Source organism: Brassica napus, chromosome C9, assembly GCF_020379485.1.
Source record: "Brassica napus cultivar Da-Ae chromosome C9, Da-Ae, whole genome shotgun sequence".
NCBI classification, from domain to species: domain Eukaryota; kingdom Viridiplantae; phylum Streptophyta; class Magnoliopsida; order Brassicales; family Brassicaceae; genus Brassica; species Brassica napus.
This window is the reverse complement of record NC_063452.1, coordinates 41,025,720-41,043,001: the sequence shown is the minus strand read 5'-3', so window position 1 is coordinate 41,043,001 and position 17,282 is coordinate 41,025,720. Positions and strand designations below refer to the sequence as shown.

Here is a 17,282-nt window from a genome sequence, read left to right as displayed (position 1 = left end):
CCCCACTTGTCTTTTGCTCCTTTCGGTTTGGGACCTTAATCAACTGCATCAAAAATCGGACAATTATATATTGTTGTTAAACATGTTTCCTCTTTTGGTTTTTAATCACCTACCCCTGTGTGAAAATCGTTCTCTGTTTATGGTCTCTTAACATTGCAGTTTCTATTATGTATGTTTGAGTAATAGTTGTGTGCGTCTTATATGGTAACTATTGCCTGAGCCATTTCTAATCACATCCGTATCTCCTCATTATCACTTTTCTTAACAACATAACTTTACAATGTCGACCCACAGAGTTGCTTGCTTAACTGCATGTACTAGTCATCTGTGCAGACTATACTGTATATTTTATAGTATGGTCAATTTTTGGCATTCATTTCATGTATGTAATCCTACCAAATACTAGCTGTTCACACTTTCACTATTTAGCATTATTACCTCTATTCTTATCGGTTCTTCGTCTACGTTGCATCAACTATAGTATTGAATCCGGTGTTATATTCCCACCATGTAATGCCTTAATTTTATATTTTGCTACTATACTATAACAATGATAGTCTGGGAGTATAACGCCTATCTAAGATTTGCAATTGTTTAGTATACCTGCGATTGTTGAGTGTGTAGCATATTATATATGGCTTCGTACTCATACCCTATGTGCTGTTTATCAATACCATGACATAGCTTTACATCGTCCCCCGCAGTGTTGCTTGCTCACCTGCGTTTACTATTCATATTCACATACTAGAATGAATATTTTATAGTCTGCTGTAGGTTTTTTAATTTGATATATCGAATACTACCAAATACTTGCTGTCTCACCCATTCGCTATATTCCGGATTTCCCCTTTTATTACCGGTCCTTTCTCTACGTTGCATCAATAATAGTATTGAAGCCGTTGTTAATTTCCCCTCCCCCATGTAATTTTAAATTTCAAAGTTATGTAACTATACTATATAAACGACAGTATGGAAAGATGTCAACTAGTTAAGCGACTTAAACAACTACCACCACTTCGTCTTGCCCGTCTTTTACCGTATTCTGAATTGTTGACCAGAAGTGTGCATCATGTATATTTTTTCTTACGTTTTATTCTTTCACCTCTTATAATCTTTGATACTATGTAAATGGTAGTATGTTATTGCCTGAAATTTGACTGCTTTCTGAACCTTTTCAGTCCAAACACTGACGGGAATACAGGGCATTTCATTTATCTTACACAAAAAAGAAGCTTACAGGATGGCGCACATATTTACAAGAAGCATCGACACAATATTTACAGATGCTTACACTAACAACTAATGAAATTTTCTAAAATACTTCTGTATACTTCAAAGGGTTTTGGTATACACCAGTATTTTAGAACCTTGAAAACACCATAGTTGCTTCCGAAACATCACTCCATCGGTTCAGATGGGTGGAATCCTTATTGCGCCGGGCCTAAAAATGATTTCATTTTCCCACCTTTCACAAACCCCTCCCCCCGTCGTCATTACGTACTTAATTATGTGGCACTACGGCAGGTGGTCTTGTTGTGTCCTTCACCCCTGCACTTAGTGCATTTCCTACATCCCTTCATTCCACCATGCTGTTAAACAAACCAAAAATTCACTTCGTTTAAGCTAACTATTCCTTTTAATGTTTTCGTATAGTTAATGTATGCCAAAAATCACCATACCTTATCTTCGCCTCTCGACAAGATGCGGACCTTGCGGGGCCTGCCTGGTGGTCTCTTAAACGCCGGCGGTAGTAGATCCCCCTCAAATTCTCCTCCAAGTTCGTTTCCTCCTACAGATGGAATGGGGTAAATCTTCGCTTCGTAAGTACTATGACATGTCTCCGCATAATACGCAGCTGCCACCAAAGATTCAGTTGGGATATTGGCTCGCCCAGCAGCAGCCACGGCATGACGACATGGAATACGTAGATGATCGAACGCATTGCATGAACGTGTTCCCGCTAAGAGGTTGACCAGGAAACACTCTCTGTTTTGGGACATCACTTGAAACTCAGTTTCACTAATTCCACAAACCGCCAGCGAAGTAGACTATTCAAAGTTTATTTCCACTTGGCGTTGCACCTTCGGTGTGAGTGTCCCTTTATGGTCCATAGTTTTGGCACAACGAAGTGCAAACCAACTCACAAGTGTTGTACGTATGTACTCACACATGGAGATGAGGGGGAACTCTCTCACTTCTTTCAATACTGCATTCCATGACTCCGCAATATTAGAATCCATTATATTGTAACGGTCCCCTTGAAAATGCGCACGGCTCCAGTGATCAAAACCTGTGGAAAAACAGATGTTAAAAATTTGTAACCATACTATAATTTAATAAAGAATAGTAAGTGTCTCTTGTATACAATGTCAACTAAATATGTTGCGCATCCAGGGCTGACGCGTTGAATAGCAATGAACATCTTATTGAATCCTTCCACAGTATATGCTCTCGCTGCAGCTCCCATGAGGGATGCTAGTCTTTGTGATTTGAACCTCCCCTTAATGTTCCTCCACAAATGTACGGTGCAAGCGGTATGTTCTGCTGACGGGTACACCTGCATCACTTTTTTTGCTTCTATGTTAGTAAACATATTATATGAGTTTTTATAGAATGAAATTCAGGTTTTAAGACTAACCTTCCCAATTACGTTATAGATGCTTCTATGGCGGTCAGAGACGAACACCAACTGGTCTGACTCCACAACAAATGACTTCAACTGAGTTAAGAACCACTCCCACGATGCATCATTCTCGCTATCAACCACCGCGAAAGCAAGTGGGAAATTTTGAAAATTCCCATCTTGGCAAGAAGCAGACATTAACCATCCCCCACACTTCCCTTTCAAACTTGTTCCATCGATGATAATTAATTTTCTCATGTACCTATAGCCTTTAATGGATGCGCCAAAGGCTATGAATGCATACTGAAACATCATACATCCTTCCCCAGTCTCAGTCTTCTCCAGTACACAAATGGAACCGGGGTTAGTGGTTTGTAGCAGCCCCATGTATGCTGGCATGAGTGCGTAGCTTCCCGCCATCGATCCTAAGACACTTTCCATAGCAATTTCACGGGAGCGCCAAGATTTCCAGTAGGAGACAGTAACATTGAAGTCGTCGAGCATAATTTTTCTTATTGTTGCAGGTGTTGGACCTCTTTTGATTCCAATGAAACGAGATTGTATTAGCTCGCCAATAACTTGTGTCGTTGCCAACTTGTGGTAGTTCCGCCGTGCATCAACGGAGCAACTGTGCATAAGGGTTGCTTGCCTTATCTGGAAGTTTCTGCTGCCATCGACTTTTGCTGCGTAGACGCGCCATGGACAGTCGATAGCAACACATATCAGGACCATAAAATTTGGGGTTGAGCGCTTTGTCTTAAAGTGAAACTTCCGATTTATGGCATGAATAGCGATTTTGATTTTGCAGTCGCTATTGGACTTGAACACTTGGCCAACAAAAAGATTGTCTCCTTCATAAGGTACAACTTCTAAAGCTGCATCGAGACCTGCAATTCATGTTGCTTCTTGGTAAGTCTTATATTGAGACTATTTTATAGTTTAGTGTAGACGTCTTATTACTAACCATCAGCTTCGACGCTCTCCATAACTGTTGGTGCATCCCGTGTGAATAGCACAGGTTCAGAGCTTTCGTCATTAAGGAGGTCATGTAAAGAGTCTTGAAAACGCGTCCACGTGCAGAGGCTACTTTGGGGGGACAAATTGGATGTCCATGTCAATGTAGGTGCTTCTATTGGCTCAGGTTCTGCTTCAACATGTTCCTCCATTTCAGCGTCTTTGATGTTGGGGACCTCTGATTCCTCGAACAAGCGACGGCGCACAGCTCGGCTACTTCCCCATTTCTCCCATATGCACCTTTGCTTGTTGACATCTCTGGGAGAAGGAACTTAGCACCAGCAACATCTATGTCCCCTTCTATTGCAATCGCTTTCCCTTTCCCTTTATAAGGCGCTTCCTTGGCAGAACATGCAAGGCGAATTATATGCTCGTGAATGACTATTCCACGTTGTGTGTTTAGTATAGTCTTGCTTGGTTGTACAGCAAAACTACCCCCAACGTCGTTTTTTCTGGTGTGGACATGTCAAAGGGATTTCCGACATCGCAAATTCTAGCCATTCTTCCTCCAACCCTTCATTTGATTCAGTCTCATCGTTATCTTCGTTTCGGATCAGGGTTTGATCAGTAACATGCGCAAATGGCGGTCTTGTTTTCCCTGTTGTCAGCGCATTGATATGCTCAGAGATGGTGACAAACAAGTTAACCTCCTCGATTTTTCGCCTCATTTGCACAAACGACTCAACCTCATGATATGTATTGTGGTGTTGAACCATCACCATCGTCAATCTGGATCCATGTCGGATATTGGTATGAAAGTTTGATTGTGACGTTCTCTGCGACGATGCGTAGGGTTTCCTTCACCATTTTGACTAAATCTTCATATTCTAGGCCAGGATAGAGGATAATGATGTGCATGTTGTCTTCTGAAAGGGAATCGAATATCCATTTTCCGTTATCCTTACGCACCCACGAGCCCGTAATTAGCATTACATTGTCATGATCCGTCATCTGCATTCGCACGTGTTAGACCACATGTTTAGTTTCATTTACTACTATTCATATGCAATATATAGTATAGTCGTCAGATCTATTTGTTGCTGGTTCCCTTTATCCTTAAGCAATGATCTCGTTGACCTTACTGAACTTGCATTTAGTATGTAAAACAGAGTTTTAATGCCTATGCAGTTTGAATCTAACACTCCTTATATATTTTACCCTCCATATCATATTAACACCGCAACCTACCCGAATTAGAACAATAAAAGCGCTTTAATGTGGAAATTTCCATACCTGATCGTTGTCGCCTAGTTCTTTTACTATCCCACTGTCTTTTTCTTCAGACTTTTTTTAGTTTTCCACTGTCTATTTTTACCCTTCAAGCAGTATAGTTTAGTAGTATTTAATATAAGGAAGAATTAATATTAGCCACACGTTCGTTATGAGTGGGAAATTCTCATCGTTTGAATTATTTCAATTTGGTTATGATATTGAAATGACTGACTATTCTATGTATAGGTTTGGTACACCGCAATTAGTCACATGGGTTTTACGTTCGTGCTGCTTCGCCACGCTCACGCGCTATGTGGGTTCTTTTCGGGAATTTTGAACGAAACCGGTCGCTTCCGTGGGCCCGAACTGTAGCATGGTTATATTTTACATTCTCGGCCTCCTTATGAATATCCGATAAATTCTTCCTTATTTTAATATCATTGTACCCTTAAATTAATTTAAATTTAATTTAATTAAAATGAGAGAATTTTTCGTCATCCTCTGTCTTCTCCAATGTGATGTAATTTAAATTTAATTTAATTAAAATGAGAGAATTTTTCGTCATCCTCTGTCTTCTCCAATGTGATGTGGCTCATCTCGACGTCTAATTATCTTCTTTAACTTTGCTCAGTGCTTGCTTCATCTTCTCGAGTTCGTGCCATGCTCAGTTCTAATTGCTGCGACCAAGCTTCTTCCACGACGTCAACTCGCGATGTCACTCCTCTGTTTCCTCTCCGAAAGCTCCAATATCATCTTGCTCTCATCTTCACTCCACTGTCTTGGTTACGTCAGAAACAGCCCTTACCGTCGCAGATCGAAGGAACGCTAGTGAAAAGTAACAATGGCCAGTTTGGGTAATGTTGCAAGACAAATCCTCCAATTGTTGACTAATCACGGATTTGTCCCATAACTTTCTTTTTGTACATATTCCTCCTCAAATTAACTCCAAAATTTTCAGTTGTTAAGTCTAGATCCAATTAATATTCCAAAATTTTCACCGTGTGTATAATTAACAGTTCCACCAAGCTTCTTAATAATGTTGATATTACGCAAATCAACATTTTTAACAAGCAACACAAACATATTTTAGTCGATAACTATATTTAAATTCCAGGTCAAAAATACAAGAGTCTTTGTGTCATGTTGGTTAAATGCCTCACGATGTTTTCATGGGTAGTGGGTTCGAACAACAGAGTTACAATTTTTACCTTTTCTCGAATTTTAATTAATTCAAGGATTGTGGGAGAGAAAAACATAGGAGATAAGATATTGTGCGAGATTTAGGGAATATCTAGTATAAATTTAGGAGATATATTAACTGAAATATGAAATTTCCATATTTTCCTTGATTTGGTTATAATAGGTATCCTACATGTAGAAGACTGCAAAGTGGATGAAAAATCTATTCTTCCCAAGGTGTAGCATTAGGTAAAAGGCATAACACATTAGGGTGGACACTTTACCCGATATCCGAAGCCGCACCCGAACCCAATCCGAAAAATCCGAACCGAAATCCGAACCGAAGTAGCAAAATATCCGAACGGGTATTGAATTAGGAGAGATTGTATATCCGAACCCGAACCGGTAATATTCGAACCCGAATGGATATCCGAATATAACCGAACATATGCATAATTAACCATATATTTCTAGTTTACATCTCTCATTTTATATAAAACATTTATATTAATACTACGCATATTTTAAGTTCATATGATATATATAGAATTACGGAAAAAATAATTTGCTACTCACTTAAAATGCATGGCAAACTTTTTATTTCAAGAATTAAAAAAAAGTTATATCCAAAATTTAAAAACAATGACCAAATTAATGTCTTTTTTAGTTTCCAAATGTTATGTCCAAATCTATTAACCATTCAATCAATTAAAAATAAAAAAATTAGTTAAGTGAAAGTTATATTTTTAAATAGAAGAAATTTGATAAATGAAAAATTTAATTTTTTTTTCAAAATCTAAATATCCGAACCCGATCCGAAATAACCGAAACCGAACTAAAAATACCCGAACCCGACCCGAAGTACAGAAATACCCGAACGGGTTCTATAACTCTATACCGAAATACCCAAACGGGTTCTATAACTCTATACCGAAATACCCGAAAGTCCAAAATACCCGATCCGAACCCGAATCGGTATCCGAACGCCCACCCCTATAACACATTATGACATATAAACAAGATAAAGTAAATTGTAGAGTTGTTTCTATAAGTTGTAATCAAGCTACTGGTAGACTAACGTCATCTTATTTGAATATAACTGAACGAATTATAGCTAGAATATAATATAATATATAAGAATTTTTTTTTTGCGTTATATATCCATGATAGATCTATGTATAATATTTAGTATATGATTTTTAGACTAAACAGATGGCTAGAATGAGTATAATATCTTCGGCTATGACATAAAATAAAATATGATTCCAATATTTTTTTTTGGAGTTGAAACATATAAATAATCGTTTCTAGTAATTTTCATATTTTTTTATATATTTTTAAAATTTAATTTACTATTTTTTCATTGCAGAAAAGTACAACATGTCTAAAATAACCAAAAATATCAAAATCCTAATAAGAGAAACAAAAGTTCAAAAAGTTCTTTTTCTTCCAATTCTCCCCAAATTTTAAAGGGACATAATTTTAATGTATGAATTAAGTCTACATTATCCTAAATTATCATATTTAGGGGATGATTGGCTGTGGCTGTAGATGCTCTGGACAACCAATCGAGTTTTTATTTCCTTAAAAAACTCATAACAAAAAAAAAACTCAGCAAAATCAAAATATGGCTGTAGAAAAATTTATTTTCAAAACAAAAAATTAGTGTTTTAAAAAAATTACAACAATAAAAAATACAGCAAATAAATCTACAGATTAAATTTTACAGCAAAAAATATAAAGCTACGGTTCTTACCGATCATCTCGTTGGTATTTGTGAAGTTGATTTGCTTGTTTGGTTCTCTATTTTAGAAAATTATAATTTTTATGAGATAAGACAAACATCCACTCTCCTAACGATTTACAAAGCACGGCAAGGCGATGCGAATACATATATAGTCCAAGTTTTTTTTTTTTTTTTTTTTTTTTGACATATATAGTCCAAGTTGAAGATGTAGTAATCGTCGTTATTAATGAAAGTGACACAGAGGCTGCGCGATAGTGCTGACAAATTTATTTAATTTCCATGTTCCTTTCAAGAGGTCATCTTTACTGCAAAGTCGTGCTTAATTACCTTGAGATTACCTTGAGAAAAAAAACTAAGAAAAGGGCGAACACCCCATGTAGAATGGTACCAAAGGCGACAGCAAATATTTCATGATATACTCGATTGTGAAAATAGTTACATATTTCCTGATAGTTTTCTATATTGGAGATATATTAAATTTAGTATTTAAATTTTGTAGGTTTCAACATATTATGAAATGATCTATGTTACAAAATTAATTTATATGATTACGCTAGTTTAACAAGTTACATCCTCAAGAAAACTTTAATTTTCTGCATGGTCAATTACGAAATATCCTCGTAAAAGCCACATTCGACATGTGGAACTCCCAAGCCGATTACATTATACTCTCTATGTTTTATTTTAGTTGTCGTTCTAGCCTTATATACATATATTATAAAAATATTTAATTTTGCATATTTTCAAAATAAAAAATATCATTACCTATACATCTAACTATATTTCAATCAATAGAAAAAGAAAATTGTTAATAATTTTTTTATTAAATGTTTAAAACAATACTTATTTTAAAACGAAATTTTTATAATACAACGACAATTAAACTTAAACTGAAATGAAATGAGTATTTTTTATTTTATTTTTGTTAGAAAAGATTTTCTAATTATTTTTGCACGCAGATTAGGAAAAATAGTAATTGTTCTGTTTTACCCCTATTTAAGACATTGTTTTGTTTGATTTTATCAATTAATTAATTAATTTTAACTAAAGGTAAAAACTGAAAATTTTATTTTATATTTGCATTAGAAATGTAAAACAATACAAAACAAATTTGAAAACCTAAAATGATACTTAATATTTTTTTTATTTTTTTTATAACCTTGGTGTGTGATCTCAAAGGCTTTCTAGGTTCAATGACTAATCACCAAGAGGCTCACAGAAATCCGGATTTTCTTGCCACTTAAGGCATCTATGGGTGGCCAAAATAGATCGAACGACAATTAAACTTAAACTGAAATGAAATGAGTATTTTTTATTTTATTTTTGTTAGAAAAGATTTTCTAATTATTTTTGCACGCAGATTAGGAAAAATAGTAATTGCTCTGTTTTACCCCTATTTAAGACATTGTTTTGTTTGATTTTATAATTAATTAATTAATTTTAACTAAAGGTAAAAACTGAAAATTTTATTTTATATTTGCATTAGAAATGTAAAACAATACAAAACAAATTTGAAAACCTAAAATGATACTTAATATTTTTTTATTTTTTTTAATAACCTTGGTGTGTGATCTCAAAGGCTTTCTAGGCTCAATGACTAATCACCAAGAGGCTCACAGAAATCCGGATTTTCTTGCCACTTAAGGCGTCTATGGGTGGCCAAAATAGATCGAATCCATGGCGGAAGCTCAAGCTGGAACCCCTTTACGACTAGGCCAAGACCACTTGGTTTAAATGATACTTAATATCAAACGGGGTATTTATCATTATATAGAAATTGATCACTATTTTCGAATATAGGAGAAATGTGCATTACAATACCCCAGCAAAAATACACTCTTTAATAATGTACGTGCTACACAACGAACACTATCCCAAAATAATTCTAGAGAATTTTACAAAATCACACAAATTGTATTTAGTTCCTGCACAACTCTATAATCCCCGCATTGTTGTTAGTGAGAATTTGCATAGGAAGAATAACACTGGTACGGGTAGTTCAAATGTGTAATCGGATAGGCAAGAATCTCAACCGGTTTAGGTGTAGCCGGTTTCTCCGGTTCAGACTTTTTCTCAGATGGTTTAACCACTTCAACTGAAACGATATCTGCTGTACATATCTTCCTTAGCTTCCATACGATTTTCGATACATCAACTTCTCCAACCACCGTCATTTTCCCGGTCTTCTCGTCCATTTCAATCGAACTATCGAAGTAACCCCTAAAAGTTTTCCCAACTTTCTTTTCCAACTTACTAAATGTAATTATCATATTGTAAATGTTGAAATGTATAAAGATACCTGGAAAACTAGATACGGTCCCCCAGACTTTCTTCTTGATTCTTTCATCGTGAACACTTAATTGCAGCACAGATTTCTGTCATTTGAAACCGGAGATCAGTACGGCTGCAGTTTCATGTATTTTAGATTTTTTTGTTGGTAAAAGTGTATATATATTAATATATATTTATACACTAAAACATATCAGTACAGATGTTTGTTTGTTTTAGATTTTTTAAATAAGTATGTTTGTGTAAATTATTCTCATTAATTAAAGTATATTTATTGTTTTTCTTTTTTTTACTAAAGGCTTAAATATATATAGATTGTTCACATATATACAAAACCTTAATGAATGAATTAGTAGAATATATCAATATATCGACTTAACCCGTCGCTAAAACTATACACTAAACCAACTACAACACCAGTTGTATACCTGCGGGGTCATGGCTGAAGAAAATTATAGAAATGCTTCAGTAATTTCCTATCTATTTTTAAAGAAAGAGAGAGACTGTGAGGAGATATAAATTAAGATGTCGAAGCTTCTTGATGACAATTGCATGTCCTTCTTAGATATATCTGATATATAGAAATTTCATAGTTAATTTACGTGGAATTTAATTTATGACCCTCAATTCTCAAAAGTATTATCTATTTTTAAAATAACAAAAGCAATGTGAACGACCACAAAAGAGTAAACGAGTCAATATTTATTAGTCTCTTAGTGTTTTAGGGGGGTTATTAGAAATTGGGTTGCAGAGAAGTTATTAATTTGGGCTTTGGGTCTGTGATAGTTTTTATTGGGCATTTGAGTCGCGACACTTTGCGACCTTATAGCAGTTATGCTACAAAGACTTCTCAACCCCTCCTCTAGCTGATAAATAACGACATTGCCACTCTTTTCTTTACACGTGAGAAAGACCAGCGCGAACCCCAAGACAGACTCGCCAGTTAATTCTTATCCGCAAACCACCACGGTCATTAAACAGCTTTCTTCTCCTCTCACTCTTTCTCTCTCCATCAAATTATTCGTTTGACCTAACAGTAGAAAAGAAAAGTTTTTTTGTTCTTAGCTCTCGTGACGAGTGAGAACAGCTTTCAGGTCCGATTTGTGTGTAGCAGGCCCTGTTCTTAGCTCTCGTGACGAGTGAGAGCAGCTTTCAGCTTCGATGGTATCACAATCGAACGCCACAGGATCTTCCGGTCGTCGCCAACGACCAAACACACCGAAAGCAAAACCCGTCTCCCGATCTAAGAAGACGAAGCGGTACCCATGTTCGTTTTGATGTTCTTACTTTACAGTTTACTTTTAAAATGCTATTCAGACATTAGTTTGCGACTCACTCTGTCCTCGCCTTAAATTCTGCATGTCATCACCGGAATGCAGTTGCATTTTCTGAACATTAGTTTGCGACTCCGTTCTACTAAATACGCAATCATCTCGTTTTGTAGTTTCCGACTCCGACGACGATACAACACCCTCCTCCATGGATTCCACGGCACCGACGTCTCCACCGGTGGATGCCGTTGATGTCGGCTCATCCACAAAATTCCCTAGAAGGCTGTTTGCTCCGGTATTTTTCCCCACGCAATTGCGGCTGAACATTTACTCCAAAGCCAATGTCATTGCCTCTGTAGCGTCTGCTCTAAAAGGTTCTTCAGCCATGGACCGATTACTCTGCTCTCAGTTTAGCAAACTCTTTCGGCTACCTGTTGCTCGATGCCCGAACTCAACCAAGCTCATTGGCAGCCTTCTCTGCCGGAAGCTTATTACGATTCGAAAATATGAACTTTGGTTCACTTTCGGTAATCATCCTCTTCGTTTCTCCGTAGATGAATTTAAGGAAATAACTGGCTTGAACTGCGGCGTATTCGATGTTGAAGACTCAGAAACTGAGGTTAATGAACCAGGTAGTATGTGGAAGCAACTCTTTGATACAACGGTAGGTGAAATAACTTTGGTTCAGGTGCTTAAGTTGCTAGAGAGCCCATATCTTGCGGATTGGAAACGAGTTCCTTTGGCTCTGATAGCGTTGGTGGACGGGGTTTTGTGTTGTACTAATAAAACACTCAAGCTCACCTAAGTATGTCGAAATGCTCAGCAACCTGGTGTCTTTCATGAATTATCCATGGGGGAGGACCTAGTTTTTACACACCATATCTCATTTTTTGCCTCCTCCGGTTAGTGTCGAAACCCCTGACCCGCTGCATGTACTACGGATCCGGTTATCTCAAAAGACAACCGCATGCTATGGCTTTCTACTAGCTCTCCAGTTGCTCGCTTTTGAAGCGGTTCCTCAGCTGTTGGCCAGAATTCCCGATGCGGATAACACAAACGATTTTTTGGATAACCCTTCGTGTTGTGGAAACACCGTGGTTATCCTCAACACAAACGACATTGTCGCTGTCGAAGGAGAGCCAGATGTAAGTTCCTTCTCTTCTATATTATTTACAAGAGCTTATTTCTGTAACATTCTTTAATTGACCCCTGTTATCTGCCTTTGTAGGTTATTGTAGATTTCAGCCTCGTCCCCGAAGCTGAGCGACACTTCTGGTTGGACGAGGTTGAGGACCCGAAAGTAACTCGTTTAGTCGACCACATCCGTTCTGGCCATACATTTAGAACTGAAGATTTCGAAGGTGGAGACAGGTCATTTGGTAAAGACAATGCAATTCCGGAAGGCAAACCTCAAGGTGTACCCCTTATACAGCGTACTCTACGACCACGTAAACGTGCTGCTGTTGTTATTGAAGACCTAAAGACACCCGAACACAACGAACCCGACGTTCCGCCTGAATCAGGAAGGTCTCCGAACGAAGATTTGAAATCGTGGATTCTAGAGCAGTTTCAAAACCTTAAGAATGGGATATACGAGCGCTTAGACCAGTTTGAGAAAACATTATGCGATCACTTCGGTGTGCCCCTACCTAACATCCACAACAAAGGCAAGAGGAAGGTGGGAGAAGATGATCAAGGATACTCCGGTTCTCCGAAAAGTGTCGAGAACCAGTATAAAAAGCAGCGCCCAAATCTGAAGTCAAGAAAAATAAATTCAACGGTTCCTAAGCCTGGACAGGAAATGCATTCGTATCCACTTCACTCTGCAGACGGCTTAGAGGTACACCCAATTAAACAAGTTTGAAATTTAACATATTCTGATGTTTTCAGATAATGTATATGTAATTTTTTTTTTTTTTTTTTTTTGTAACACTTGTATATGTAATTTAGAAGCCAGTTTTGTAAGTTAGTTATTTTTTTTCCTATCTTGAGTTATAATAACATGGATTTTAAGACTTTGTGTTTATACATTATATACCTTCATGTCGCATTGACAATTTGACATTAGGCTAGATTATATTATTTGTATCTCAACTAGGAAATATCAACATTTGTGTGTTACCCAAAATTCAGGGAACCATAGGAAACACGCAACCTGGCTTCAGCAGGGAGACTCGCGAGAACAACGAGAATTCAACTCTTCTTACTCCACAATTCGATCAGAACGCAACCGATAAGGTTTTATAGGTTTCTGTTTGTGACAACGTGGTTTTAAATTTATTGTATCAATGGTAATGGAGGTGTACGTTTTCAAACAGGGACAATTCGATCAGAACACAACCTATCAGGTTAAGTGATTTATAATTTGTTTTTCAGAACCTTGTTTTAAACTTAGTGTACCATTTTTAAAGAAGGTGCACGGTTTTCATACAGGAGCCACGTACACCAAACGTTGTACCAGATGAATCGCAGACTCCAAACCCCCTCACAACGCTGACTATTTATAGGGGTCTTTTTTTTTGCTCGGCCACAGTCCTATGTGTCACCAGCCAAGGTGAGTCAACCTGCTGTGAATTAGTCTTTTCTTTGGTAACATAGCAGCGTAGAAGTTTCTCGATTTTTATATTGGGTTGTTCACACTGCTTGCAGAAAGATGACACCTACATTGGTGAAAAAGCTGTGGATGTCAAGTGGGATGAAGCAAATCCTCATGCATACAGTGCAGTGAAAGAAGTACCTGTGGGTGAGCGTCCATCATCAGATCCGAATCCGGAATCTGCCCCAGATTTTGCATCCACCAGAAGTGAAGATAATGTTGGACCTGTTTCCACAAACCTGAGTGGTAAAAAAACGCACGCACCCATTATAGAGGGCGTTGTACCTGATTCGATGGCTGTTCAAAATCCGACATCCCCGGTTGAGGAGGACGAGAATTATGAAAGCTGCAAAGAAAACATCTCATTTGATTCCCAGTTGCAAGGGAAACGCCCTCGAGCTGTAGAAGATATGCCTGGGTCTGAGCCGGATGAGGACGACAATTATGTGGAGAGTGGTGGTAAACGTGTGCCCAAAAAATCCCAGAAGATTCGCGGAGTGTACACCCCAGATGCAAGGCTGAAAGGGTTGTTCATGAGCGAGAAGAAAGCTGAGTATAGGCCCCTACCGAAGACAAACCGTGCTATTTTTAAGAAATTCAGCGATATTCTCAGTGAAAACGTCGAGCAGTAAGTGTGGGATGTCATTTACTGTTATATACATATAGACATCTTGTTTCCGCTGATTGAAAATGTCGTTCTCCTTGTTTAAATTTGCAGGCAGCTCGCAATCAAAACCAATCACATTGTCACGAATTCTTTCTTCCTTGGCATAGCTACACCCGGGAACTGGTTGCCTGACGAGGTACTATATCTTTTTTCACCTCCCACAATTAAAAGATTGTCAACTTTAATTTATTTTTGTATAATATTAAAACAGCACATGCATGTCATAATGCAAATGTTGTGGAGGCGTCGTGGAAGTGTTCTGCAAAAAGACCGGAGGGTAATGTGTGATCCGTACTTTACAAAGATCATTACCTCAAAGTGGTCTGCTTTCAGTGAAGCCAAGGATAAGTTACATTTTGATTGGGGCACAAACATAGCATCTTATGTCACCGGAATGTGTAGGGGCAAAAACCTTAAGTTGCAACTTGGTCGCGATATCGACGTGGTGTACGCTCCAATGTTCTAGCAAGATAAGCATTGGGTTGGTCTTTCTATTAACTTGCAAACTTCTAACGTCACCATCTTCGATTCTTTCATCACTGCGAATCCGACTGAAACACATGTCGACGCACACATGACTCCTATTCTGAAGTCCTTACCATATATACTTGAACAGTATGTCGGGTTCACAGACTATCTAATCAAAGAAGAAGAGCGAACTTACGCGTGGAATCGGTTTCAAGGCATCTATCACAACAATAGGGGTGGGGACTGTGGGCCGTGCGCTGCTAAGTTCATGGAGATGCATTCTAACGGTGATGGGAAGGAAGAGATGAGTAGAATAACTGACAAAGTTGTGGATAAATTTTGTGAGCAGTATGCAATAGATTGCTACGAGGAATTTGTTAGCGATTTTCAGGTTGCGAACGAGGCAGAAATGAAGTAGCATCCACTTTATCTTAACTATCCGTTTTCAATGAAACTTGTCTTTCTATATATTTGTATGAACTTCCTATCTGCGTTTTTTGTTAAAAGTGTGCAAGATTTTATCATTGTGAATCTATTTTACTTATTCGAACACAAAACAATATTAACTATCTCGTATTTATCTGAATTGAAATTAATATACTGCATACCATTATGCGTACACTTAAATAAATATCCTGCATACCATATAAATTATTTGAACCTTTTACTCGCAACCAAAACGGAACATTTTCAGTGCTAAATATACAGCGTTATATCGGTTCAAATGTTTATTTAATAGATAAACATACAGTTAAACAAGAAAATCCTTAACACCGTACACTTAAACTATTAAACCGTACACCATGCTTTAAAAGCTAGTAGAACTCGTTGGGGTAACGGTTCTTAAGAAAGTACTTCAGGTCTTCGATCTCTTCAGCGTTTTTCTTCTCGTCTTCTTCTAAACGACTAAGACGATCTTCAATGGAATATAAGATTCAAATTTTGAGTTCGTGGTCATCAACCTTCCGCGTTAGCTTTTTCGTTTCCTCTTCAATACCCTCATCCCATTCTTTCTTTCAGTGCAAGCCATCATTCTGGAAACCACATGTTGATATTAAAAATTCAAAGAATGAAAAGGAATATGTTATAAGTTTGTTACCTCAAAGTGTTTGCAAACTGTTGGGGTCAAAAACGGTTACGACGAAGTTTACGTCCAAATCCCCGAAGAAGAAAAACGTAGAAAACTTCTTCGACAAATACTTTTTCAAAATAGATTCTTCTTTACGAAAAAGCTTTGCGGAGGAAACGCGAGTCATCGGACAAGAGCCCGAAAAGGATGGTTACGCAGCGACCAAACACGTGCTCCGCTCGGTCGCAACGTAGCGACTGAGTTCGAGCCAAGGCTCAGTCGCTACGTAGTGACCGAACGTCCATTCCGCTCGGTCGCTACGTAGCGACCGAACGTCCATTCCGCTCGGTCGCTACGTAGCGACCGAGCTCGAACCAAAGTTCGGTCGCTACGTAGCGACCAAGCTCTTCCGAAACGTCGATACGACATTAGTCCATGCGTTCTCGTCTACCCTTCGATGCTGTCTCCCGAAGACCGTAGCGAACCCATTTCACGATTCCCCGCCATTCTAAGTTATCGATCAAACTTTACCGTAAAAGCCGCAGAAAGTTCGTTCTTTATCGTAAGAGGATGTAATAAACGCTTCGAGTCAGAAGACGGCCCAAAGGGACCTAAGACATGACTCGAAGCCCAACTTACGATTTCTTAACCAACAGCCCGTAAGCCCATGACGGTTTACGCTTGGTTCGCAAGGAAAGATAAATGTCAAGTTTACGCGGATAAATACGAAAGTTTGAAGATAATTACGAAGATCGAAAAAATAGAATATCTCATTTTTTATGCTATGGCGGCTTAAGGGCAGAAGGGGAAAAGCGTAAACCGACCTTGGAGCTAGTATATAAGGAGTCCTAGGCGAGAGGCATGGGGGAGGACTTTTGACAGCAAACTTAGCACTTAGAGCGATTTTAGGCAATTTTCCGTTTTTGTTATTCGAGCTGCGACTCAATTAGGTTTTTGCCGTCTTAGGGTTTTAAAACTAGGAATCTCGCCAATAGCTCTCGTAGCCCAGACACTTACCTTGTTGTAAACGCTCAAACGCAGATTCGGAATAAGAACTATCTTGCTCTCTTTTTCGATTTCTAATTTTATTACTGTTCTCGTTTCGTGTTCTGATTTCTTTGCGTGTGGTATTAGCAGATATCCGGGA

The 17,282-nt window shown here is 38.0% G+C and overlaps 1 protein-coding gene and 1 pseudogene across 1 annotated transcript; both read right to left on the bottom strand.

The window, feature by feature from the left end:
* Positions 1 to 1,505: 1,505 nt before the first annotated feature.
* On the bottom strand, positions 1,506 to 4,359 carry LOC106442853. The gene is made up of 7 exons (XM_013884489.1): positions 4,073 to 4,359; positions 3,588 to 3,895; positions 2,639 to 3,510; positions 2,389 to 2,557; positions 2,137 to 2,290; positions 1,680 to 2,019; positions 1,506 to 1,589 (listed from the first exon to the last, which is right to left on the bottom strand). The coding sequence occupies exons 1-7, from the start codon at positions 4,357 to 4,359 to the stop codon at positions 1,506 to 1,508; spliced, it is 2,214 nt and encodes a 737-aa protein (XP_013739943.1).
* A 3,625-nt stretch (positions 4,360 to 7,984) lies between these two features.
* On the bottom strand, positions 7,985 to 13,247 carry LOC125593010 (annotated as a pseudogene).
* Between the last annotated feature and the right edge of the window lie 4,035 nt (positions 13,248 to 17,282).